Genomic DNA, 26,493 nt, shown 5'->3' on the forward strand with positions numbered 1-26,493 from the left:
CATGAACAGAAGAGACTTAGCATCTGATAAAAAGGCAAATATCCCAGCTATTAACTGTGATGTATAACCAAATTTATTTCCAGGAAAAGCTTTCAAATCTGAGCAGTTTTCATTAGGAATTTAGGAAGACTGGGGAGATCCATAGAACTACTAACAATAGATTGGGCAGCTTCATCAGTATGCACCATAACAAAGGACAGAAATAGCAGAGATGGTCATAGAGAAGCTGCGGCTGCCCCATCCCTGGCAGTGTTCAAGGCCAGGCTGGATGGGGCTTTGAGCAACCTGCTCTAGTGGAAGGCGGCCCTGCCCATGGGAGGGGGGTTGGCGCTGGATGGTCTTTAAGGTCCCTTCCTTTAAGGTCCAAACCAGTCTGTGATTCTACAATTCTTTACAGTGGCAGAAGCAGTGCCTTTTGTGGAGACAAGTCTCAGATGTGAGGGAATATTTGGAGAAGCAAACAAGTACAGCAAGGACCGCAGTGGAAACCAGGCAATGCACTTGGACTTCCAATACTTGGCACAGCTCTAGACAAGGCTCAGGGGTAGAACCTACATTGTTCACTTGTCTGAAGATACCCATTTTATAAAAGCTGAAAAATTTTATTTAAATAAGCCCTCTTCCTCCCCCAGACCATCTTTGAAGAGTCTCAGGGAACATCACAGTGTATTGTAAAACAATTCTACGTGCTACTTTTAGAAAAAAAGTATATGTAAAGGAAAACTGAACCCCAAAAAAGTTCTCCTAAGTTAGGGGAAATTGCCAAATGTTAGGGAATATGCCAAAGGTGGCAAACAGAACACTCAGCATTATTAGGAAACTGGGAGGGAACTGTGCATTAGTAACAAATAGGACCCCACACCATATGACAGAATGGGGAGCACTTGATGACGTCACTAGACAACCTAATTTTTAATGCAGAACCCCGTATTTCTCACACTGCACCAGCTGAACCATGGTAGGTAAATTTTTGGAGACAGAAGGCAGAAATCAAAGCAGGCAGCTACAGGCCCAGCAGAGCACCTGCCCTCCCATGGCCTGAGCTGCCCCCACCTTGCTTCCAGTACTCAGCCTGTGCAGCTTCCACCAGTAACACACCACTCACCAAGACAAGCCTGTGGCAGCACCTTCTCAGGGCATTTCACTTGAACAATACACTTCAACTCAAATTTCACATCTTTTAATTTTCATTTTTGATTCTTTTTGCAAACAAATACAATGAGCTCAGTAGATCCAGTCAGAAGACATGAATATGAGGTTAAAGAAAAACTCAGAGTCCAATATATTAAGCATACTTATTTACTTAATCTATACAGAATCGAGTAGATAAAATTTCAGATTCACATTAGTGAAAAATCTCTACAAAATGTTCTTGAAAAGCAAAACAAAGACTGCCTGTTCATTTATCATTTTTCCTCATGAAAGCAGACATGGGTTGTAAAAATAAAGCAGTGTGTTTAGCACAAACTAGATTTCTGCATCACTTTTTTCACAGTTATTTCCATCTACAGTCCAAAGAGGTAGATTTTCTGCAACACCTGAGAATTGAACTGTAATGTAACCAGGTGTAATGAAAGGAAGGACAAAACATCAGAGATACAGCCCTAACTTACTTGTGTACGTATACACACATTTGGGTCTTGAATCATCCAATTTAGCTTTCTGCAGTTTAATCATGGTGAAACTGTCATGTGGGCCGCAGAGTTTTGACAATTAGACATACTTATTTCTGGCCACATCAGTTTAACAGCCCAGGTTAAACAGTTTCTGGTGGTGGGAGAAAGGCATTCATACAAGTTTACTTAAAAACCCTACTGGAGCCCATCTGGCTGCAGACTGGCAGTGCAGTAGCCTGCTGTATGGCAGATCAGTTAGAGTGCTGAGCTTATCCCGTAGATGAGTGTTTTTTCAATTTTTCTTTATTTTTTTAACACCACTCTCTAAGCAATGCATGAAACTCTACTGACTGGTTTCAGGAAGCGACGAGTAGCTCACCTTGGCCAGATTATGATATGGGTATGTTAAGTGTAGGAAAGAGAAAAGGGTATCCCCATTTTAAAAGCCTTTCATCACTTGGGGCGTTCTGCTTCATTTACATATTAAGTCAGTAAGAAATATATTTGTATTGCTGTTCTATACATCTGTCGTGTCTCTAAAAGCCCTTTAAAATATTCTTGCAGCAGGGTCCAAAAATTCACTCTTGTCTCCATATAGAACGAGCACTATAGAAAGAATTGTTAAAGATACAAATGTCCAAATAATAGATTGTAAAAATAGAAAACTGCATGTCCTACCTTGCCACGGGTATGATGCATCAGATACAAAGTTTTTCACTTTTCCTCAGGAAAATTACTTCATGCTTAGTGTTAGCTGAAAACCAGTTCTCACAACTATTTTTTTTTAAACAGTCTGATTCTGTAAAGCGAGTCACTTGAAAAGCAATTCTGAAATACTTCTTTCCAGTCTTTTTTTATGCCGTATGGTTAGCATGATTAACATTTCAAAGCTCCAAGTCTAATGTGACTGACTGCTCACTGCTACCTTCTTTTCATTCCTGCATTGTGCTTGGACCACAAACACAAACCCCGCACAAATCTAGAAGAAAGATGGACAGCTTTCCATTTGCTCCACCATTTAAGAAATATCAGTTTTGCACAGTTCCTCTTAGTGGTATGAGCCAAAACACATCTGTTAGGCCTTACATAATCTTTCAGAGACAGCTACAATATTTCAATGTACGTTACTACAGGGAAAGGATCAGGAGCTCAGTGCAGCCTGAACATTCAAGTAATTTAGCCACTAAACGGTCAAGGGCAACGAGGGTGGGAAGCTCATTGAGAGATGTGCTTGATTCAGAAATCCTCTCCCAAGTAAGTGCAAAGAACTTGAAGTACCAGAAAAGGCTACACATGTTCATATTTCCTAAAATGACAGCAACCAAAACTAGAAAGTAAATACATGGGAACTAAAGCTAAGGGTAGCCTGCAGTTATTTCACACATTGCCTTGCCAAAAATTAAATGTTGGTCCTAGTCTCTTTCAGGAACAAAAGTCAAAATGTGACTATCAAATTTTCTAGGAAAATTTTTTATGGTTAACAAGGGAGCTTCTCTTGTGGTATGTTAGAGTAAGAATTTGAAGTACCATCTTTACCAGATAACCTAACTGGGAAGGCACTCTGCTAACTGGTACAGCTTTGAGGTTGAGCGTGCAAGAAATTCCGTGTTGTACTTCAAGAAAAGAATTTGAATCTACATGTTCAATTATAACCAGTACATGCTTAACTTAAATACATTGCATACAAGGCTGTTAGAGAAAGCCTATATGCTACAGACTCGTGTCTTCCATGCCTCCAGCAGGAAATGTCTATTTTCCAGCCCTTCAGATAATCCAGAGATTTGTCTAGACAGCAATGGATTCCTCTCATCAGGATAACCATGTGATGGACACACTGCAGCTAAGAGGGAAGAACATGACTAACACCCGTGCAACAGGCTACACAACGGCAAAATCTCACTCAGTAATGTTGCTGTGCATTTTCTCACATATTTATATTTAACACGTTCACAGATAGAGCAAATAGTCCAAACCAGCCTTTACAACACAACCCTGAGAAGTCTGCAAAAAGTTGTACACCCTGTTTCACCAGCTGCAAATTAATGTATTTCAAAGCTGTTTTTTCATACCACAAAGTACGTAAAACCCTTTAAACATTTCTTTTACTATATCCTGGACCTTTAGTTTTCCATTCATATATATGAAAACATACTAGAGGGGAAAGCTGACATTTTTTTACTGGCCGTTAGATATCCTAATGCAGATAAATTTATTGGGAAAATTGGTATTCTTTAGTATATTGAGTGGCAAATCAATGAACAAAACCAGAATGCTGTTCTTTAAACCAAAAAGTGACCTGCTGTCACTATCTTCCCCAGAACAATGTTGTATCTGTACACGGTCTTCCACGACAGTGATTTGTGTTGTGGGGAGGAAACGCACATGCATCCTTCTATGGAAAAATATTTTCTTTTAAAAAAATGAGGCAGATGTGCAACACAGTTGTGGAAAATTTATAGTTTAAGCTATTTAAAGCTGCTATGCAGCTTCCTGTACCACATAAGTCCAGTAGTTCTAAGAAAATACAGATATGGTAGAAAAAGTAAGAAAATTTTCACCACAAAACCAAATAGTTACCACCAACAGAGAAAGTTATACACAAAATATATCTCTCAATACAGTGTTTACACTTCATTTTAGTCTACAGATTCAGTGCCAGGAACAGGACTTGTTAAGACAGTCTTTGCGGAACTATTTGCCACAAGTGATTCCACATCGGGTTGGATTCCTGGTTCCGTGTCAGTGGGAGTTCTCAGCTCCTCGTGGGAATTGAGTGTGCAGGACTGCAACACCTGCACACCTAGATCCACATCTGCTTCTCTGAGAGAAACCTGCTCCTTCAGGACTTCCACCTTCTCATTCAGCTCGTTCCTTTCTGTCTGAAGGGCCCTGCATAGCTTTTCCAAGCGCTCCAGTTTTATTTGAAAGCCCTTGTATTCTTTATCTCTTACTGTTTTCTGAAGGACGAAAGACAAAAAGCTCTGTGGTCACACTGATTTTATTTTCTTTTTCCTTAAGTTAAAAGAGCAACTACTATTTAATCCTGAATATTAAGTTCTAATTAATCCAGTAGGTCAAATTCCAGAGCAAATTTCCTTAGAATGCTTGACCACTACAGATGGCTTGTCTAAGCTGGAGTGGCAACACACACCTTTAGCAACAAACAATGAGACCTATATAACTGCATAATGCTAATTGTAAGTGAGGGCTGAGTATCAGTAAGGATCCTGATATGAGGCATTTACAACCCAAATAATGGCAATTATAGGGAGCAGAAGGGCATAAATGGGGGAAATCTACAATCCAGGTCCAGGTCAGCAAGTACCATAGTCCTGGCTCTCCTAACTAGCTCCTTAAAAGAACACAGAAAGATAAGCAGTGCCATAGCAAACCTATAGGATTTAACATGGCCTAGCAAGGTCATACCTCATATACTTAAACTAGACCTTAGACAGTGCAGGCAGAACTGTATGCCTATGGTTTCTGTAAAAAACTGTTTCAGCTCCTCTTTTACTAGACTACAATTAGGTAGGTAATGGCACCTCATGACCTCACAAGTAGAAGCAGTGTAGAAAAGTAACTGACTCCTTACACGTGTTACGTCCTTCATGTCTGTCTTGGATATTTAAAATTGATTTCTATCACAGCACTGACTGAACTTTGCTCATTATATTAAAATAGAGTCAATTCGTTCAGCTTGCATGATTTTATACACATTATCCCACCAATTAAAAAGTAAGCAAGGAAAGATGAGGCTGATTTTGTCATGAGTTTTGATTTATAAATCGGCTTTTGGTTTTTCATGTCTAAGACCAGCAGTACCATTTACAGAATAGAAACACAAATCATATAGCACACAAATCAAGAGGCAGCTACTGTGCAGTATTTCCAGTCCTTTAAAACTGCAAAATTGTACGAAGTTCTCTAGGACACAGACTCTAGTTTAGCCTTACTGCTGCTTGAATGGTAGTTACCTCTTCAGCCATTTGCAGAAGAGCCTTGTTGTTGTTTTCCCATTTTGTACGCCACACTATGGTTTCCTTTTCCAGTTTCTTAATCTTCTTTGTCATCTGGAAGAGACAAATAGAAGACTTAATTTTGTGGCTTGTGTTGCAATGTAGGTAGGTTTGCATGAGTAATATGACTTCTTATTGTTACCTTCCAAGTCCAGTTTGAACAAGTTATTTTACAGGGAAGTTTTCTGCACAAAATCAATCCCACAAATACAAATTCTGCATTCAAGGAAAACAAGATTGATCCTTAAAAGAAACAGACTTAGCAACTTTCAAGTACAACTAATAAAGGGCTCCAGGGAAAGAAGTTTTAAAAAAGCACAGCCAAGACAACTGAGAAGTATTTTATGTCTTTAATAAAACACTCGAATTAGGATTTAGGTATTATGCAAGTATATTAAAAAACATTAAAAAACCTCCAAAAACATTTCTCTTCCATAATATGACAAATTCTTAAGCCCTACCTTATGGTCCAAATTAAATGTGAAAATATTTCATGTATTTTCAGAAGGAACACACTGTTATAAACTCTAAAATGCATCCCAGTAACAGCATGCATTTTTATATTACTTTTTATGAAACTACATAATCCTTGAAGTACCTTCTCCATTTCTTGCCTGAAGGTTGTAAAGAGTTCATTACTTTTTGCCATGGTGGTCTGGAATTCTTCAAACTTATCCATGTAAAGAGAAAGCTGTTGGAAAAAGAGGCAGGACTATTAATCTGAACAGCTGTATACAAATACAAAAATATTATAGTACAAGGCAGAATTAAACTCAAAATATTAGAGAATTAAAATCTTTTTTTATACTATCCTATGATTTCCATTTGAGAAGCATGCAGAACTTGTCTGAAAACCTGCTATTGAAATTGAATATAAAGGAGAGTTCTATGCTTATAGAACACCAACATATTCTTAAGTAGAAAGGGTATTATTTCTAATAAAATGCTAGAAGACAACACAGTTCATCACTATCTCATTTTTGTTTCCCTACTGAAAAGGAAAAAAAAAATCTGGACATATACAGGAAATTCAGTACATGGTTAGTGAAACCAAACTCAGAAAACCTCTCCATAACCAGCCAAAGCTAACAACCAAGGCTGGGACAAAATAAACATGATTCATTCCAGAAATCAAATACACATTCACAATTATGAAATTTGCCCACTGAGCAAAAAGAATGGGTAGAGAATACTGACAAGGAATTCATTTAATAGCAAAAAGCATTACATTTTAACAAGTGAAGAATATTAATCTATAATGACAGAAAATTTTCTTGCCCTACATCACAAGGTCAATAATCAAGAAGGAACTGCAAAATATGCTCATTAACATAACCTGTTTTTTAAAAAAACAAACCCAAAAACCTTATGGTTCTTACTAAAACAACCTATAATATCAGTGTGTGATTTGATGTTCTAAGAATACATGACCATCTTCCTAGTCCAACTGAAGAATAATCAGTTCTCTCAGTTCTTACATTGGAGGTTAAAGGACAATACAGTTCAGAACACAAATATTTTATTTTGCTGGAGTATTAGAGGAAATTTCATAACAGGAATTAGCTTGGCTTGCCAACAGTACATGAGGACTCTGCCATTATTGTGACTGAACCTTCTAGCTCATCTTATTCTACAAAAGAATCTGTCAGCCCCAGGAAACCAAAAACTATACACAGTTACCATTAAAACGCGTAACAAAAAGGCAGGGGTGTTTTGAATAAAGGGTAATCAACAACAACAAAAAAAAAGTCATAGAAGACTAAGCATGGCAAAAAAACCATTTGGGATAACTTGGCTATTAATGTATTGAAGTCCAGTGGAGAGGTGTGTGTATGATTACATTTAACTACACAAATACGCACATACTTTAAATAGAACAGTTGGAGAGCCTGGAAAAGAATTAGGTACAGTAAGTGTGGAAAAAGGAATGAAACAGAGCTTGCAAGGAGACTTAATACAAAGCCTCACAAAACTGAAGCAATAAGAGGTATACAATAAAAGGAATAGCTACTGCTTCTCAGATGCTATGTTAGCTGAACCAACCATTTCCCTCTGGCTTATGTGCTGAGCTTGCATTTGGCCAATGACTGCAGGTGATCCAGAACCAAAGCACAAAAACTGGAGGCTATTTCTCCACTCACAGATAAAATTTTGCTGTAGCATTTACAGCCAGAAAACAATTTGAAGATAGCAGGTTTTTGTGGACAGAGACACTCAGGTTACTAAATCCGAGTAACTATAGAGATAAACGTGACATTGCTTGGTCCCAGTCCTCTACGACAGGATGAGATGGAAACAGTAAGGAACAAATTCTAAAACCTGCCTGGGTAAAAATCCCCCCCCAACTCTCTATAGTCACAAGGGCCTCTCTGGTCCTGAAGAGATATAGATGTTTATACATATTATACACACACACACACATATACATGTATATAAATTTGTATATACATGTATATATTTGCTTTTAAACATATATGTACACACACACATGTATATATATTTTATGTGTGTGTATATATATACACACACATACATATATACACACACACATATATACACACACACATTAAAACCAAACATGATTCATTCCAGCAAAATAAAATTGTGGATGAGAAAACAACAGTTTCAGAGAAGCCAAGGAATGGTAAAGTAGCCGCCACAATGAATAGATTCTTAAACTTTCATATATTCTGGTCTTTTTAATAGTAACGCTATTAGTTTAAAAGTATACTAATTCCAGCAATTCAATGTTTAGCACCTTCCAGCTACAGTACCCTCCATAAGCATTAAACAGCAAGTACAAAAATGTCTTTACAATTTATATTTCACACTTCACTACTGAAGAGTTAAGTACTGGAAATTAAAGACAAATAAAAAATACCAAATACTTTTCACAAGTAGTGTATAACATCTGAATGATATATATCTGCATGAATGATAACGTAGTTTTTCTCTATGTTGCATTATGTTCACTACAATCACAAATCTTTTGGTGTTTTCTTTTTAGAACAACTGTATTGAAAACCACTCCATTAAAAAAAAGATACCTGCTGCTTCAGCTGAGCTTCCTGTTGCTTCATCTGTTCACATTTGTGTCTGGACTCAGTAGCTTCTTTTAGCAACTAAAAAAAAAAACAACCCAATGCAAAAAGCCTTATAAAGAAGAAAGTACTCCTATGAATGGCTTGATCTATGAGGAAAAAGGAACAAACAACATCGCCTAATGGCCATTCAACCACGTTTTCTCACATGGGCTTTTTAATTACTATACTTTCACATATACGATTTAAAACATGTGCTGGCATGCAGAAATTTTTATTGAGACATTTTTCTAATTGGTAGCATGAGTCAACGTTTCTATTTCTGCAGCAAGTTTGAACTGCTAAATTTATGACTAGTTCATTAACGAACTGTATGCAAGTTATAACTGTTTTGTAACCTCTCCAATCTATTTTCCACCTCCATTTCTCCAGTCACTAATATTGCCTTTACAATAGCCTTTGCAGACTAGTTCAAACCAATTTTGCTTCAACTTGACACCATTTTGTAGGTTCATCTTTGAAGAGATTTTCATCAGCTTATGATTCCAAAATTATGTTTTAAAAATACAGACCAAACCCACACTGGATGATCATTTTAAGATAATACAGGAAAAGCAAGGCTTTGCCTAGAAGTTACAGATACATAAGGAACATGAAAAAAACCCCAACACTTCACCTAAGTATTATTTTATTAATTTGAAGCAAACTTCTTGGAAGACTGCAAGTAAATTGTTGATTATGAACATACAAATAAAACATCAGCCATAGTTCTGAAAACAGACAAAAGACCATATGCTTTATTCTGCACTTGTTATTTCTTGTAGCATAAAACCAGAAGTTACAACTCCTGACCACAAGAGTACCTTTGGTGTTTCAGCTCAAGACATTTCCCAGTCAAGGAAAAATCTAAATAATATCCAGCCCATTTGCTGAGAAAATGCAAACAATAACATTACTTGCCTGTAAATATGGACATTAATATTGAACGCATCACACATACACAAAACTTAAATCTCAGTCTCGCTCTTGAAATCTATCCTAACTTTCAAAAGACAGTCCCCTCAATTTGCCGTATCTACTTCAACTCATGAAAAATATGGTTTGGTGGGTTTTGTTATTTCTCTTTATATAGAATTCACTTACAAACTCCCTTTCTCGCTGATGTTTTTCCTCCGCTTCTTTAATAAGTTGGGTAGTTTGCTGAAGTTTGGCATCCACAAGTTGCTGCTGCAGTTCTTTATGTTTGAACACTTTATCAATATGCTGAAGAAAGGAAATCGTATCAGTCAAATATAAACGGTGCACGGGTCAATTAAGGTAAATGTACGTGTATAGGGAGATGCATATTGTTTAGAAGTTTCATGCAAAAGAAACAGTGGCAAAGGCTGCTTTACACGCCTCTTCTCCTCTGTGTCCATGCATTGTAACTACACTTTGTCTTTCACAGAAGCCAGATGCATATTGTATTAAACTGGTACAATGCTGTCAGTCACTTCACACCAGACATTCAAAAATCCTGTAAAGAGTAGTCTCCATCCTTTCTTCTAAAGTTGGTGTATTATCTCTAACCCTTACTGTAGTTGTTACTTCTAAAAGCTCTGGTCCTCATCGTTAAAAAAGCTCAAAACGAGCAAAGTTTGCAACAACAGTTTATTTAGCTGATGAAATTCCACAAATCACTGAATTTTGCAGTCTTACTTACATCTGTAAGTAGCATGAGACATCTTACCACCTTTTCTCTTTCCCACATTATCTCATGAAGGTGGAAAGTAGCCTACAGAGAGCTTTCTAACTGATCCAAGTTTAAAACAAACCACCCTCCCCGCCGCCAAGAAAAAAAAACTCCAACTGAATAATTACATTCCAAACCTCCTGTGCCAATTAAAAACTAGCAAACTAATCTTAGCTGTAGAACTCCTTGAAGGTCAGTTCTCTCTTTGACAAGAACTGTCTGTTTTCCACTACTGTAGCTTAGACTGGCTAGCTCACATACCAGTGCCAATTAAAGCTGCCTCAGTTAGTCCTATAATACAGCCATTTTCATGACACTGATTCAAACATATTCTTAAAGCATGATAGCTTACTTTGATTCTGTGCCAACAAGAGCAGCTACATACACAAAGGAGCTTCCCAAAAAAACCCAACCTTAATGAATCAAAGTAAGATAGAGAATAACTCTTATGACGGTAAATTTCTAATTTAGAAGAACTTCAAATATGAACACATATTTATGTTGGAAATAACCTTTGGAAGCCTTTTAGTCCACTCAAAGCCCAGTCAGCTTCAATGTCTGATCAGGTTGCTCACATCTGGGCCAGCTGAGTTCTGAATACCTCTAAAGAGAGAGATTTCCCAATCTCTAGACTACTTATTTCTGTTTGACCACTTTCACCATGAAAAGTTTTTTTTCAGTGTATCTTGAATTTAGATATGCAAAGCCAGACAGAAAAGGCAGATAGTGGGCTCAACAGCTACTGAATTTTTCACAGTAGTGAAGTAAAAGGAAAAATTTATATATATGATGGCTGTAAAGTATTAGAGGCTTTTGTCCCCTATAAATAATTATCTGATCTTTACAGTCAAGGAACTAACAATCCCATTAGAAGCATAATGCAAGCACCTCTTCTCGCAGTGCATACTGCTCAATGAGTTTCTTCAGTTTTTCACCCAGTTCAATATTTTCTTGACGGAGCTTGGCATTATGTATACCATGCTGTTCCAGTTGAGCCTGAATTTCATTCAGTGTAATCTGGAAGTGTGCAGTTGCTTCTTTCCGTCTTTCCTCTTCCTCACGTGCTTGCTGCATGTTTTCTTCCTTTTATGAGAGAATATTAACGTGTTCAAGCTAAACCATGCACCTTCTTAATATTTTTGAGTCAGAAACAATGGTAGTATTACACTTCTGTACAGTTTCAAGTTCTAGAGTACGAGAGTTAATATAAGCCATAATCATAATATGCTGTGCTGACTATCCATATGAAGTGTGTACATAGAGAAATTCCAGAACTTCTACAGAATCTTGTCCTTACCACTCTGAACATTACACAGAGGCTGGTATTACAAGGTGTTACATTAATACCTTTGCAAGTGTAAACACTACCCAGATGTTAAAAACAGCATTGACACTCATTTCCTACAGTGATCACAGATAAGAATATCTTGGCTCTCTTCCATTACACTCCCATCCATTATATTCTGACAGAATTAAGCCTTTTTTGATACCACGCCATTTCATGATGCTGTTATATTTCAGCTCTTCAGCTACTTTTTTCCCCAGCAGCCACCAGCACTGCTCCCAGAAACAAATATGCCAAAATTATATACTGCAAGTAATATGAGGGGAAAAAAATAGCAAGTTAACTATACCTACATTCTTTACTTTAAAATCAGGGACACTTATGTCACATGACACTCATCTTCTGGAGGTGCAGATAACAAGCAAAGTGATAAGTAAAAAGCAGCAGCCTTGATTTTAAGCGGTAACCAATAAAGTCAGATTTCCATCACCACTGGCACTGTAATTTATATAAACTAACCTTCAAAGTCTTGTTATGACGCTGAAGCTCCCGGCAGAGAGATTCCAGTTTGCTACGTGCCAAAATGGCCTTGCTATGCTCACTCTGCAAGTGGACTTTCTCCTTCACAACTTGTGCTTGCTTCTTCTGCAGTATCTTCATCTGCTTCTGAACATTTCGACTCTCCTCCAACTAACATTAGAGAGTATATTTATTAAATAAACATAGGTGAAACTATTCTTCTAGATGAGCAGACTGAACAAACTTTTACACATTTCACATGAAAGAAAGTAAAATAATTTCATTAAGACCCCCAAGTTGATCTTAAAAAGAAACTTCCACCATCCTACAGACAATTCTAAATGTGTACGACAGAAGATGGAAATATACAAATGCCAACTTAGCCTTCGAGGATCAGGGACCATGGGCCTGCTGACCATGGGCCATTAGCCTGCATTCAGCTACACAGGTAGAACTAGCCCTGAGAAAGAAGGATGTGGCAGATACAATTAAAAGCCAACTGAAACTGGCTTTTCAACAGGTCACAATGTTTTGCACTCTTATCTGCATGCTACACACAGCTGTTTATCCAACAGGTCTCTCTCTACTATCAGAAACAAAAATCCACAGAAACGTGTACAGTTCTTTCTTGTCAGCAGGAGCTCCTACCAAAGGAAGCAGTAATTGATACAAGTTTGTAAAATGCTAAGGTATTTCAGAATGGAACAGATACAACTAGCAGCCCTGACAAATCAAGTACTATTAAAGCTGCACAGCTCACTTTGATGACTTAAGGAGTTCTGTAGACTCAACTGTTTGAAGCAAATTTTTTGTTGTACTTCTTTTAGGCTGCTTAGACTGTAGATGACAGCGTTAAACTATGTATATGGTCCTGACTTCAAAATCTATTCTATGAGTATCCAGTGAATAGAAGTTTCTTGCGTTTATATCTAGTTGAAAGTAAGTTCCATTACACAGGATTTTTGGGCTCCCCAAGAAACCATATTATTTAGTCTGTTCTGTTGTAAAGAAGGTAACAATGTCAAGGGTAACACTGCTCCTTATTAGATAGTGCCTCAGCCTCAGGGCACCACAGGAAAAGAAGGCTGGCAACAAAGAGCACTACCATGACAGAAGAATAATACAATGCTGGTTTTCTGAAAGAGCTCAAAATAATGCTGAAGAACAGAAGAAAGAATAAATACAATTAAGCACCTCCATGACAACAGTAAATTAAATGTATATTTAATCTAGTTTGGAGAAAAGGAATGTTAAGGGAGTATTTTGATATCCAAACATAAAAAGCCCTTTTCTTAGGCGGCCAGAAAAAACACTTCAAGCGGCTGTGCTGTTTGCATACCTATGAAACTTCAGGCCTGTAAAAGTATGCCAGTGTGAGACCTATCACCATGGATGCAAACCTTCCTGCATCACAAATTGATCTCCTGATAGATTCCAAATTAGGAAAAAAAAAAAATAATTGTGGAAGATCTTTTGCCAGGAGAGAGGCATTCCTACCTTTATTGTACAGTCCTTTTCATGAGACACCACTGAAAAACCTGACAGTGAGCTTTAAAGATGATGAATCTTTAAAAAAAGAAAAAAAGCATTGTAGGTGCACTGTCATAAACAGTTCAAACCTCTGCTGGCATTAAAGCTGACACCTGTGCCAGTGGTTTATCACCACTATCATGAAGAAAAGAACGCATCTTAAAAGGAACACAACCTAAACTTTCTGAGGGAAACAGAGTACCTCTAAGACTCATTCAGCTAAAACAGCTATTGCTACACCTGGACAAGCTCCCACCCAACTTCCCAACAGTTCTGAGCATCCTGGGAAAAGCAACTGGTTTTCTAGGAGGGTGACTATTTATGGACTGTGAATGCTTCTGCTACCTATGGACTATGGATCCTCTCCTGGGAGGGGAAAAAAACAATGTGAACACGTTTCTCTCCTGATTGCCTTCAACAAGAAAACTCAAAATTAAGATGGTGCAGATCTTTTTTTTTTTTTCTGCAGAAGCAAGGAATTCATGTGAACCTCACCCCTCATGCAGGCCATCATCATCACTGTGACTTGACATGGGAGCTGTTCGCTCAAATAGAAAAGGCATCACATGCACAAGCAATTGCTCATAAGAACTAATTTACTGCATTTTTCTCTCACAATATCAAAACTCATTTTTAGGTGAGCTCCTCATCCTCGAGTTCACTATGAAAGTATTATTGTATCTCATTTAAATGAAAGTGACTTCTTATAGAAGCTGCTGGTTTTGAAGGAAATTCACTCATGTGAACAAGAACATGCATGTGAGAGAGCAGAGAAAAAGCAAAAATGTAATAGATCTCCAAGAAGGATTTAGGATTTCCTAAACAGAACTAATCTAAGTCTATTCTTAAGTAAGTAGTATTGCCTTTGTGAGTAAAAAGACTACCTGCTAGCTCATCCTCAAAGCTCTGGAGACATCATTAATCTCAAAGGAAAAATAAATTTATTTCAGAAGAGCTATGCTCCATGTGGTGCAGCCATTATGTCATTTTCAAAACCACCTTTGTATATAACACACATGACATCTACAGAAGGAAAAAATCTCATGCTTTTGTCAAACTACTCAGTTATCTCATTTTACATTCATTTTGTAACTGCAAATACAGTGAGAAAGCATGCACACAATATTTCCAGTCTTTCCATTCTTGTCTGTTCCTGTCTTAAGATGAACAAGTCAGGCATTTTTGTCTCCAGGCACATTCTGAAAAGTGAACTCATGAGTCATGTGTGTGTCCCCCCAGTTTTGTCATCATTTCTCCTACTAGGGGTAGGAATGTACTTTATGATCAATCACTGCTAACATTTTGACTTTTTGGTTTGTTACTGAAGAAATGTTACTTTTCTATCCATTCTTTTGCACAATCAGAAAGCACAAAGCAAAATTAAACCTGCATCTTTCTAACTTCTCCTGCCGCCCCCAAATCACTAAAGAGTTAAGTATAACTTCAACTTTTTCCAAATCTCACTATCACAGTATGTTCTTTCCCTTTATCCTAAAGGGTATAAATTAAAAAATGCTAACACAAAAGCATTATCAACAGACAAAAACTAAGAAAATAGTTACTCCCAAAAGAAACTCTTAGCTTTTGTGATAATCCTAATGTTATGCTTCAACGCCAAGTTATCAAAAAGTTATCATCACCTATTTTTTCTTTTGATTTAGGCAGTCATGTAGAAGCAAAATGACTACACGCAAGTTTGGCTGAAGCACTACTCATAATAAGCCTGAGCTTGCTTTTTCTTCCCCTACCAACACTGTGAAATATTCAAAATTGTTACTGTCCTGTATTAAAAGTTCTTGCATTCCATAGTTAATATGAACACATGAATAACTCCTGCTATCTTTACAAATTACTTACCAGATCAGCATACTTCTTGCACAAAGCTGCCAGCTTTTCCTCTGGTGTAGAAAGTGTGTTCAAGGCTTGCATTAATAATAATACTTCTTTTCCTATGAATTGGATGAAAGACATCATATTGAGAAAAAAAAAAAAGTACTAGAAAAGAGCCTATCTTTAGAAGTAAAATACAGATCCATGAAAAATTAGCATGAGTTAAGTTGTTCTCTGCTTTGATAGCTGCATAATCCTAAAGGATGACAAATGGGAAGCCATCACAGTAAAAATTTGTCTTGCCTATGTGACATTACATAACTTGGATAAAGTTACAAAAAGCAAAAGTTACTTTAATCTTAAAACCACAAAAATATTTTTATATATATTTTTAATAGCACAGATAGAAAGAAAAATCTGAAAGAGCAAAATTTAAAAGGTTAAGTTTTTGCTAATAAAGGATATTCACACAAGTGTTTTTAATAAGGCTTTGGAATTTAAATATCAGCAGTGCTTTGGTAGCATTGAACACCACAATCCCAAATTGAAAAGTTAATCCAACAACCGGAAAGTTAAAAAAGCTGATTAGTAATTACCACATTATTATTGTTGTTATTAAAGTTCCTTTAAAAATAGCATTACCAGCTGAAGGATTCTTACATATGCATTAAGAACTGTCTTTTCCTAAGCAGAAGTGCACATTTTCTCAGAATATCTTGTTAAAGATTACAAGTTTTGGCTACAGAGTAAACCTGAGACAAAGACAGAGCAAATGCATAGCTATTTTATGAAAATATCAAAGCCATTTAAAAATCAAAATGCTGAAGAGAACATACCCAAAGTTTTCTCCTTGTGTTTTTCACTCTCTGGATCTTGTTGGCCATCAGGTGGATCGGTACGGGCTTCTTCTCTCCCAGGAGTTTCCTCACGAGACTCTTGAGAGCAGCATGTGGACCCTGGATGCTTTCTGTTCTTTGTGATATACTCAGCTTCTTCCAATGCACCTGTGCTTTCCAGGCCACAACAGTTGGACTGTGCATGCTGCAGTGGTGTGTCAGACAGTTCATCGCACTTGCTCTTCACCAGCTGATTCTGGTTATTCATTCCCATCTCCTGAGAAACCACTTCTTCCATTGCACCAACAACCAACTTCAGAAGGGAAAGGAAGAAGCAAACGGTCAATCGACTATACTTAAAATGAAAACTTCCACCTTTCTTTTGCATGGACAAGTAAAAGTAAAATCCCACCCTTATTCAAGTTGATATTCACTGTTGTTAAGGCAGATATATCAGTAACTGTAGATAGAATGAGCCTAAAGAGTGATGAAGAAAACAGCATACAACAGTCCAAAATATTAAGTACTCTTTTACAAAACAACTTTGATACCTTGTAATTGCAAAAATGTTTAAACTCTAGAAATTAAAAGTTCCCATGGAAATTTGTTCTTAAAGCTCCAAAACTAACTGGCTATCATCTCAGCACACAATCCTAAATGCAAACACTTCTCCCGTCATAGTTCTTAAAATCTCACAAATCAACACTAACTATACTAAACCTAAAACTCAGCAAGAGTTTAACTAGCTTTATGTATTACTTGAAAAATAAGGTACATAAATTGAGACAGGAGGACAACATTATTAAGATCAACTTTATTACATATTAGCTCTAGAAAAGTGGAAGATACCAGTTTTAAAATAACCTGAGACATACTGCAAGACAGAGGGGGAGAGAGGGAGGGAATTAACCTACTAGGAAGTCTAAAGAAATACAGAGAAATACACTGTTTGATAATACACCTAGGGTAAGAGTTTAAACTGCCTCAATCAGAATGCCAAATACGATTGTCAGCTCATGACTGGAGAAAATCTGTTGTTTTAACAAGAATGATAAACACAACTGGAAGCACATCCATTTTTGAAATATTAAAATTTACATCTATGAAGTCATCAAAAAAAGTAAGTATTAACTGGCTTCAGATTTGAAGTCCTGCTACCTGTGATTTTTAACAATACATTTTTTCTGCTCAATTAAACAACTTTCTCTCCAAAGATTTCTTCAACCCCCAAAGGTTTAATCATTTAACCAAAAGTTAAACATCACCAGTTGTTTTAGAACTGCAGTGATATGTCCAGTATTTTGGAGCAGAACACCTGATAGTATCACTCTATAGCTTATTCAGCAGCTACCAGACTCCTCTCTCAACCACCAGGACAACATTCTCAATTTCTAGATACATTTAAGGCTGATGAGAGAAATTCAAGGGTGTGTGGTTGGGTGTTTTTTTGTTTTGTTACACTATAGAGGCTGGGGCTCTGGACAGTACTTGAGGGCGATATTTTTTTGCTGTCCATTTGCAATCCTACTATACAACATGCATACATAGAATCATAGAATCATAGAATCGTAAGGGTTGGAAAGGACCTTAAGATCATCTAGTTCCAACCCCCCTGCCATGGGCAGGGACACCTTGCCCTAAACCATGTGGCTCAAGGCTCTGTCCAACCTGGCCTTGAACACTGCCAGGGATGAAGCATCCACAACCTCCCTGGGCAACCCATTCCAGTGCTTCACCACCCTCACTGTAAAGAACTTCTTCCTTATATCTAATCTAAACTTCCTCTGTTTAAGTTTGAACCCATTACCCCTTGTCCTACCACTACAGTCCCTAAGGAAGAGTCCCTCCCCAGCATCCTTGTAGACCCCCTTCAGATACTGGAAGGCTGCTATGAGGTCACCACGCAGCCTTCTCTTCTCCAGGCTGAACAGCCCCAACTTCCTCAGCCTGTCTTCATATGGGAGGTGCTCCAGCCCTCTTATCATCCTCGTGGCCCTCCTCTGGACTCGCTCCAACAGCTCCATGTCCTTTTTATGTTGAGGACACCAGAACTGTACGCAGTACTCCAAGTGGGGTCTCACAAGAGCAGAGTAGAGGGGCAGGATCACCTCCTTCGACCTGCTGGTCACTCTTCTTTTGATGCAGCCCAGGATACGGTTGGCTTTCTGGGCTGCAAGTGCACACTGCCGGCTCATGTTAAGCTTTTCGTCAACCAACACCCCCAAGTCCTTTTCTGCAGGGCTGCTCTGAATCTCTTCTCTGCCCAGCCTGTAGCAGTGCCTGGGGTTGCCCCGACCCAGGTGTAGGACCTTGCACTTGGCTTGGTTAAACTTCATAAGGTTGGCATCGGCCCACCTCACAAGCGTGTCAAGGTCCCTCTGGATGGCATCCCTTCCCTCCAGCGTATCAACCGAACCACACAGCTTGGTGTCATCGGCAAACTTGCTGAGGGCGCACTCAATCCCACTGTCCATGTCACCGACAAAGATGTTGAACAGGACCGGTCCCAACACCGATCCCTGAGGGACACCACTCGTTACAGGTTTCCAACTGGACATCGAGCCATTTACCACAACTCTTTGCGTGCGGCCATCGAGCCAGTTTTTTATCCACCGAGTGGTCCATCTATCAAATTGATGTCTCTCCAATTTAGAGACAAGGATGTCATGTGGGACAGTGTCGAATGCTTTGCACAAGTCCAGGTAGATGACATCGACTGCTCTGCCGTTGTCCATCAGTTCCGTGGCTCCATCATAGAAGGCCATGGGTAAAAGTATAATAAGCAGAGCTGAACTCACTTTACTGCCACAGCGATCATTCTCATTGATTTGTTTTCAGTGAACGGAAAGTAAATTTTCTTAAAGTCACAAGAAATTATAAAACCAGGGCCCATTTATATGCAGAGTTTTGCTGTTCAAGCACAAATTTATTTCATATTATCTTACATTTTTAATATTAAAAATGTGCTAATTCTTAAAGCCTGGAGTTTGTACTGGGTTTTGTATTCTGCACAGATGGACTCCTTTCCTCTTCAAAAGGAATTAGCCAACATCAAAGGAATGCAGCCAACACTAATAATATATTGTGAGATATATTTCAACTCCCAATTTGTTCAGCATGCTTGGAAGAGTTATTTAAAAATCATTAAACAAATGTGTGTTAATATTGTAAAAAATTTTATGACAGCTTAGCTGTTCTCTACACTTAAATAAAGTCCCTTGTTTAGGCCTTATCTCAAGGCAGATTCATTCTTGAGAAGATGGAATTCATACAGTGTCTTTCATGAATGACAATAAGCTTTTTAACAGCAAGTAATCTGTATAGACATTTAGGAACAACTTTTGACTTATAGAGGAAGATTCACTTTCACAGCTTTTTACAAGTGTGGAAGTGATGCATGTGCTTTATGGGGAAAAAAACCCCAAAAAAACGCACTGCCAATTTTATTCTCCAATAATGCAAGACAAAATACTTGGTAAATGCCTGCAAAGGTAATGCAGTAATAGAACTGCTGTAACAAATAACCAAGCCCAACATTTAAGAGTTGACTTTTTAGAGCTGCAAGATGCATATTTTTTTCCTGACTAGTCTTAAACTGTGGGGCTTCCATTGGCATGGGAAAGGCTTACCCTTCCGAAGTTTAGGGTCAGCTAAACAAACAAGATGCTTCTTAAATAAGCACAAGAGATGTGAAAACAACAGAGCTTGCTTAACCTTTCTATAGATACCAATGTTTGAAGACATGAAACAGATCTTCTCCAAAAATCATGATCCATACAGAAGCCAAAGATACAATGTCACATTAGATTGACAAGACAGGAAAGATCAGAGGTATCAGATCACAATGTGATACCAGAGTAGAACTGCAGTACCAACACAACAGCTGAAACTTGCAGTTTTTCTATTACATAGAACGTGAACTTCTGATTCAGATACGTGTGCCTAAGAAGCCTGGAAAAGGGTAGGGAAAGTCTGCTCTAAACTCAAAAGTTTCTGGTTTGGCACAGTATTTTCAGACCTTCTGAAATCCATAAACAGACTCCCGTAAACTTTTGAAAGCACAGCACAAAATTGCCAGGAACTTCAACAGGCAGCTGAGAAGGCTGATTGGCTCCGGTTGTGGTTACACATTGAACAGCAGCAGCTCTCTTGCTATCACTTCATTCCCCTTTTCCATACCCGCCTCTGTTGTGCTAGCCACAACATTCATGCAGCTTGTTCTAACACAGTTTGTAGCCAGATCGGTACCTCAGCCCCACTCACTGCACAGTGATAGGCAATCCTGCCAACTAGGAGTGCTAGCACGATGGTTGGAAAGAAGCCAAAGCACGAGAGTCACTATAAAAAGTCAATCTAATCGCAGCCAGAGCACAAGGAACTAAACAAAAAATACCAGTTAAATGGTTAATACTGACTACTGAGGTACTGGAACACTGTCAGCAAGATGACATTTGTCAGAAGCACTGCTTCAAATTTAAACAACCCAGAATTTTTCACTGGTTTTCATCTGAGAAAATTCTGCCATTTTCTGCAGAAAAAAACCACCACCCAACCAACGACTCCCCTCCCCCCCCCCAAAAAAAACGAACAGCTACTGGCAGGGCATACATGTGACCAGTAAGACACAAAATGCCCACTTCTGCTAGCAAACCATCACAGTAACCTCGACTCTTGTCAATTCAGAGCTCGCAATTAGCATGCATATTCCACGGCACCTGGAAGTTTCACAAAGTGAACACCACCACCTCATTAATTCAGCAGGGCTTTTGTAGCAGTCAAATTAGGTGTCAGTCCAATTCTGTAATGACAATAACAACTTCTTAACTCTGAGTATTCTCCATCCTTTGTCAAAAAACCCACAAGGGTTTTCAGAAGTTCATGCTCATTCTCTGAAGTCTAACAGAACAGGCAGAAATAACCTACCAGAATACTGAATTGAAGAAAAAGATTTGTGTACAGGCATCTTGAACATCTCAAATATATTTGAAAATAATAGCCATAGTGAAAAAAACTACAGAACTTGACAACCTTTGGGTTTTCCAGTGAACACGGAAGAATCCAAGCTTAGTGACATGCAAGCATGCTCCCCGCAAAATCAAAGCTCACTGTGGCAGTAGACAGCTTTTGTAATGGTATCAAATGTTCTTAGCTTAAATACAATTAAAAAAATTGGTGACCACAGGCTAGAATGCTGTATTTAAAGAAGTGGTTCTACCACCAGCTAGAGCAACCCTGATAACATACCAAAAACAACTTAAAAAACCTAGTTAAATTCCATCAAGTTGTGGTCCGGAAGTTCTACCAAAACTAACAGTAGCGGCACAATGTAAATACATTAGAATTTTAGTAACTTGGATTAGAAAGTGGTTTTAATTTTAAACAGAGAAGTCTGCTATTGCCTGACTGGGGCAACAAACACTTATAGCTAGATGAGTTCCCAATTCTGACTAATTTTCCCCATTAGCCGTCACTTTAGATATTAACGCATAACCAGAAGTTTAAGCAGCCTTCCAACACTCAATATTGTTCTTAAAACACTTTACTATAGGTAGTTCAGATTTGATCTGTATCAAGCTCCAAGCTGGAGTACAGCAATAATAAATGTCACATGGAAAATGTTAAGTACGAAACCATTTTGTGTCACTGAAATTACCTCCCTCCGCACCTCCCCTTACTGAGACGATGGTTAGAACAACCCCAGCTGTTACCTCTACCTTTTCAAATGGGTGCTCATCAGACTAGCGAACTTCTCTGTTCAACATTCCATCCAGAACACAGCACTTCCAACAGCGCATTGTATAATAGTGCTGATTCAGTACTGTCTCTAATAGAAACAAAACCACCACGCCAAAGACCTTCTACTGAAATCACCGCTACCTTTTCTAGTTGCTTCATGCTTCCTCAGCTTCCAGCTGGCTTCCAACCTGCAGCTCCTAACCAGCTTTAATGATAGGAGACCTATAATCTGATGGGCCAGAATTAGACTCTTACATAGCCAGACAGATGTCCAGTGAGAGACAAAGTATGTTGCACAGATAACATTTGACTTTTTACGACCACAAAATTGTTTATCAAAATTCCAAACTCTACCATTAAAAAATAAGATACTTGTCACCTACCTAGCTGTTAAACCAGCTATTAAAAGATGCTGACATTTCTGAGTAAGTGTATCATCTTCAAGCTATTTAAGACAGAGTCATAAGTCAAACAACTTGAGGATGCCCTGCAGCAAAATTACTGGTAACATCGCCCCTGCTCACCCCAGAGTTTCGTTCTGTTCTGTTCTCTCAACTTGTACCTAGATCAAAAAAGGTGCACATCAGGAAAACTCTCAGTACCTAAACGATTAGGGTACAAGAGAGGTATCCTATTTATGTAACTGGCTATGATCACAAGAGCCTAAGCCAACTTTACTTCAAACAGTTCTGCTTCAGTAACATGCACTGCACGTAAGAACAAAACAGACACTTAGGCAGAACTTTCCTTACCATGCCAAAAAGTATTAGTAAGACTTATTTTTTTGTTCTCTTACCTACAAAAGCCCATAACACGCAGTCATGATGCTACCTGAAATATACTGTGCTTATCATTGCTACTACATGTACTCAAGTACCTATATTTTATACTTCTGTTCATACACATACTCAATCTTTCCCTGAAAACTCTGAACCTCTTATTGAAAATAAAACCATAAGCAGTAGCTAGACCAATATCCTTTTTCTCCTATATGCTGGGAAGTTACCCTAGGAAAAAAATGTACTGGTATTAATCTGTCAAAACATCTCCTATATTGCCCATAGTAGCAGATGGCCTGTCCTGTGAGAAGACTTTAACAACCTTAGCCTTCAGAACTGCTAGTACTTTCAAATAATATCCTGGAAGCTTTAGAACAAATGTATGTACACAGAACAGATCTTCACAACTGTAAGAAAACCTAAATATATAAGCAAATATGCAATCATTGCTTAGCATCAGGCTCAAGAAAAGACCATTTGAAGAACATCATTCAGCTGACTCCATACTCAAACCTACCACACACATAACTGGGCATAAAAGCCTTATAACCCTTACCCTGACCAACTGCATTAAAACAAACAAAACCAAAAAACACCTGTAACAGCAAGAAGTATGTAATTTCTCATAAATGTTTATGGCTTATAACAAATGTTATGCTTCCTGCATCCCACTAATTTACTTTTACCTGCTTACAAAGGAAAGCTTACTTTGAAAACATTTGTGTGATATACTTTTCCTAGGTACAGATATTCAAGAAGAGTTCATTTAACCTAACTACTGTGCTAAAAGAACAGTCATTCTTGGTACCAATGTTAGTCATGTCTTCTCCATAAAAACTAGCATTTTGGGATGTCACAGAATTTGGGTTTGAATTCTGCAGCAGGTGCACCTTCCTCCACTGGTCTAGACACAATAATTCCGGTGCTTGTGACCACAAGACTAGCTTATTAAGGTTATTTCTCCATGCAACAAATACTTCCCTATACTGTGTTCACTGGATGATCATGCAGTCTAATTATACCTTTCTGAAAATGTGGTGGCCTCTGAGGTGCCTTCCCCACCGAACTACAATCTTAATTGTGAGATCGGAAAGTCACTTCAAACAAACATTTCACCCTGTTCTGTCATTACATTAAAAACTATGTTCTATGTGCTTATTTACCTACTTTCAAAATACTGAACTGAGGCACCTGCAATACTGCTCATTATTAGTTTCAAAGCACTGCAAGCTTAGAAGTAAGTCCTAGCACAGTAGGAGGATGATTAAGAAATACCTACTGTGGAAATCTGTATTTTATCTTTATAAAAGTCAATACAAGGTCAATGTTAACAGACCACTATTAACACTGCTGGCCTTACATCTAAGAGTAAGTCTTTAATATTGTTTCAGACACAGTCTTACATGACCTTTGCTTCTGGTTCTTATTTTTCTGTTACCCCTTCCATGCTTCTTGCTCTGACTTTCATCAGCCTCATGACGCAGAATATACTCCTGCTTTTAAAAATAGCTTTAGTTACCTCAAACAACCCCAAATGAACAAAAAAATAAAAACAAAAATAAAAGGTTTTCTTTTGTATCATTTTTCTTCCCTGTGCTCTGAAAAAAGAAATTAAAACCATCCCTTCCCTGCCTTCCCTTAAGACATCAAAAATAATTCCTGTAATTCTACAATAAAAACAAATTCATTGGAAGAACCCAAAGCTTAAATGGAAACTTTCAGGGCACTTACATGCAGGGCAAAGTGCTGCACATTTCACCAGCCCTTTTTTAATGCAAGGATCTGAGACAGGTGTTAATTAAGAAAATATTTAATACAGCATGAATCACTTCCGCCAATGAGGTTTCACTTCCTCTTCACTGTAAACCTAATAGTTTTCTAGACATCCACATTACGTTTCTGGAAAAAGCAGGGTAGACAAGTTCTGAATTCCCAATGCAAACAGGTCACAAAGAACCTAAAAATAAAGCAGCTCCCCTGTACCAAGGCAGGGTGAGTGAATCTGCAAGAGACTGCTGAAGGATTTTTAATTCACGAAAAAAAAAAAGAAAATTCAAAGTAAAATTTGCTTAATATTCCCTGTAACATTTCACCTTTTTTAAAAACTCAATTCCATTTGACTGCGGGTATATGAAATAGCATGGAGATGCTGGTTTGTTTGTGTGGTTTGGATTTTATTTGTATTTTGTTTTAATCATCAGGTTCTGCTTTCGTCGCAGACGCTAAAGTTACTTACAAGCCAATTCCCAGTAAAGAGCTCAAAAAAAAAAAACCAAAAACCAAACAGCACAAGAGATGGTTTTTCATTGAGGAAAAATTAGCTCCAGCGCCTCCTAAATCTCTCTCAAAAAGCCAAAATAAACAACCACCACCACCAAGTTACTATATATGGGACGTTTTTATCCTTTGTAGCACAGAAGAAAGTTCCCATAAAAAAAGCCACTTGGATTTATGTAAGGACACTCGGCGAGATACCGAAGTGGCACATGAGATTACCGTGGCAGTTCTGTCACATCGGACAGCGTGTTGGTGATGTCACGGCTCAACTACAGCACATTTTAAGTCTTTGCTGTTCGCTGCACACGTATTTCAGGTTTTTCCTACATGGACACGCAACAAGACGTTACTGTAAAGTCACCGAGGGCACCGCTGCTTTTGGTGGCGTGCCGGTAGAGAAAACGAAATGAGAGAAAGGACCATTTTTTACCTATTTCAGAGCATAAGGAAGCACTTCCCCCCGCACACACACCGCGCGGCAGGCAGGCAGAGCCTCCGCTCTGGCAGTCGCGCCTCGCACCTCAGCCACACGGCCCGCCCCGGGGAGCGCCGAATGCGGGCACGGCGCCGGGCCTCTCTGCCCAGCGGGACCACCGGGGTGGGGGGTGGGCAATACCGCCCAGACCCCGGCCCGCCCCCCCCAAACCGGGCCCCGCCACGTGCCGCCCCACCCACCCCAAAAGGCCCGCCGCGCGCGCGAGGCAGGGACCGCCCCTCGACCCCCGGGACGGGGACACGGAGCGCGGGCGGAGCTACCCCTCCGGCCGCCGGGATGCGATCGCGGCTCCCTAGGAGGATGCCAATCCCCGCACACACACGCGCGGCTGCAGCGACAGGTCCGGTCCCGTGGGAAGCGGAGCGGAGCCCGGCCGGCCCCGCGCCAGGGCCCCGAAAGCAACGGAAGCGGCGGGGGCCCGGCCTGTCCCAGCCCCGAGCGCCCGCAGGGCGCCGAGGCCGCGTGGGGACGGGGGAGGCGGGGAGCGAGGCACCACAAGCCGGCGGGCGGGGAGGGGGAGCGCCCTCCCACCGTGCCCGGCTGCGCACTGCCTCACCTCCGGGCCGCCGCTCGCTGCTGCTGCTACCGCCACCGCCACGGCCTCTTCCCCTGCGCTGTGGCTCTGGCGCTGGCTGCGTCCCGCCGCGCTGCCGCCGCTACTGCTGCTGCTGCTGCCTCCTCCGCGCGCTGCCTCCGCTCCGCGTGTCGCCATGATGTGACGGCAGCATCCAAACAAGCTGCAGAGAGCCAAGGCACACCGGAAGCTCTCCCTGCCGGCCCGCCCCTTCTCCCGGCAGCAG

The 26,493-nt window shown here is 39.3% G+C and overlaps 1 protein-coding gene across 6 annotated transcripts; it reads right to left on the bottom strand.

Moving 5' to 3' along the window:
• Positions 1–1,283: 1,283 nt before the first annotated feature.
• TXLNG (taxilin gamma) lies at positions 1,284–26,479 on the bottom strand. 6 transcript variants are annotated; one of them, XM_030477750.1, is made up of 11 exons: positions 26,250–26,265; positions 25,417–25,520; positions 16,406–16,718; positions 15,597–15,688; positions 12,210–12,380; positions 11,294–11,488; positions 9,817–9,936; positions 8,680–8,754; positions 6,231–6,323; positions 5,591–5,686; positions 1,284–4,573 (listed from the first exon to the last, which is right to left on the bottom strand). In XM_030477750.1, exons 3-11 carry the CDS (start codon positions 16,701–16,703, stop codon positions 4,253–4,255), a joined length of 1,461 nt encoding a protein of 486 aa, XP_030333610.1. In that variant the 5' UTR covers positions 16,704–16,718; positions 25,417–25,520; positions 26,250–26,265; the 3' UTR covers positions 1,284–4,252. The 6 variants fall into 6 exon arrangements, with proteins under 6 accessions (XP_030333610.1, XP_030333607.1, XP_030333609.1 ...); XM_030477747.1 differs by lacking the exon at positions 25,417–25,520 and having other exon boundaries at positions 26,250–26,479; XM_030477749.1 differs by lacking the exon at positions 26,250–26,265 and having other exon boundaries at positions 25,417–25,778.
• Positions 26,480–26,493: the final 14 nt, after the last annotated feature.

Source organism: Strigops habroptila, chromosome 2, assembly GCF_004027225.2.
Source record: "Strigops habroptila isolate Jane chromosome 2, bStrHab1.2.pri, whole genome shotgun sequence".
In the NCBI taxonomy this organism is placed as follows: Eukaryota; Metazoa; Chordata; class Aves; order Psittaciformes; family Psittacidae; genus Strigops; species Strigops habroptila.

Coding starts and splice junctions, on each gene's coding strand:
- TXLNG (XM_030477747.1), bottom strand. CDS start 26,405: ATGGCGACACGCGGAGCGGAGGCAGCGCGCGGAGGAGGCAGCAGCAGC. Junction 12,381..15,596: donor GCAAGAAGTATGCTGATCTG/GTAAGTAATTTG, acceptor CTCTAATGTTAG/TTGGAGGAGAGTCGAAATGT. Junction 5,687..6,230: donor TCAGGCAAGAAATGGAGAAG/GTACTTCAAGGA, acceptor TGTCTCTTCCAG/ATGACAAAGAAGATTAAGAA.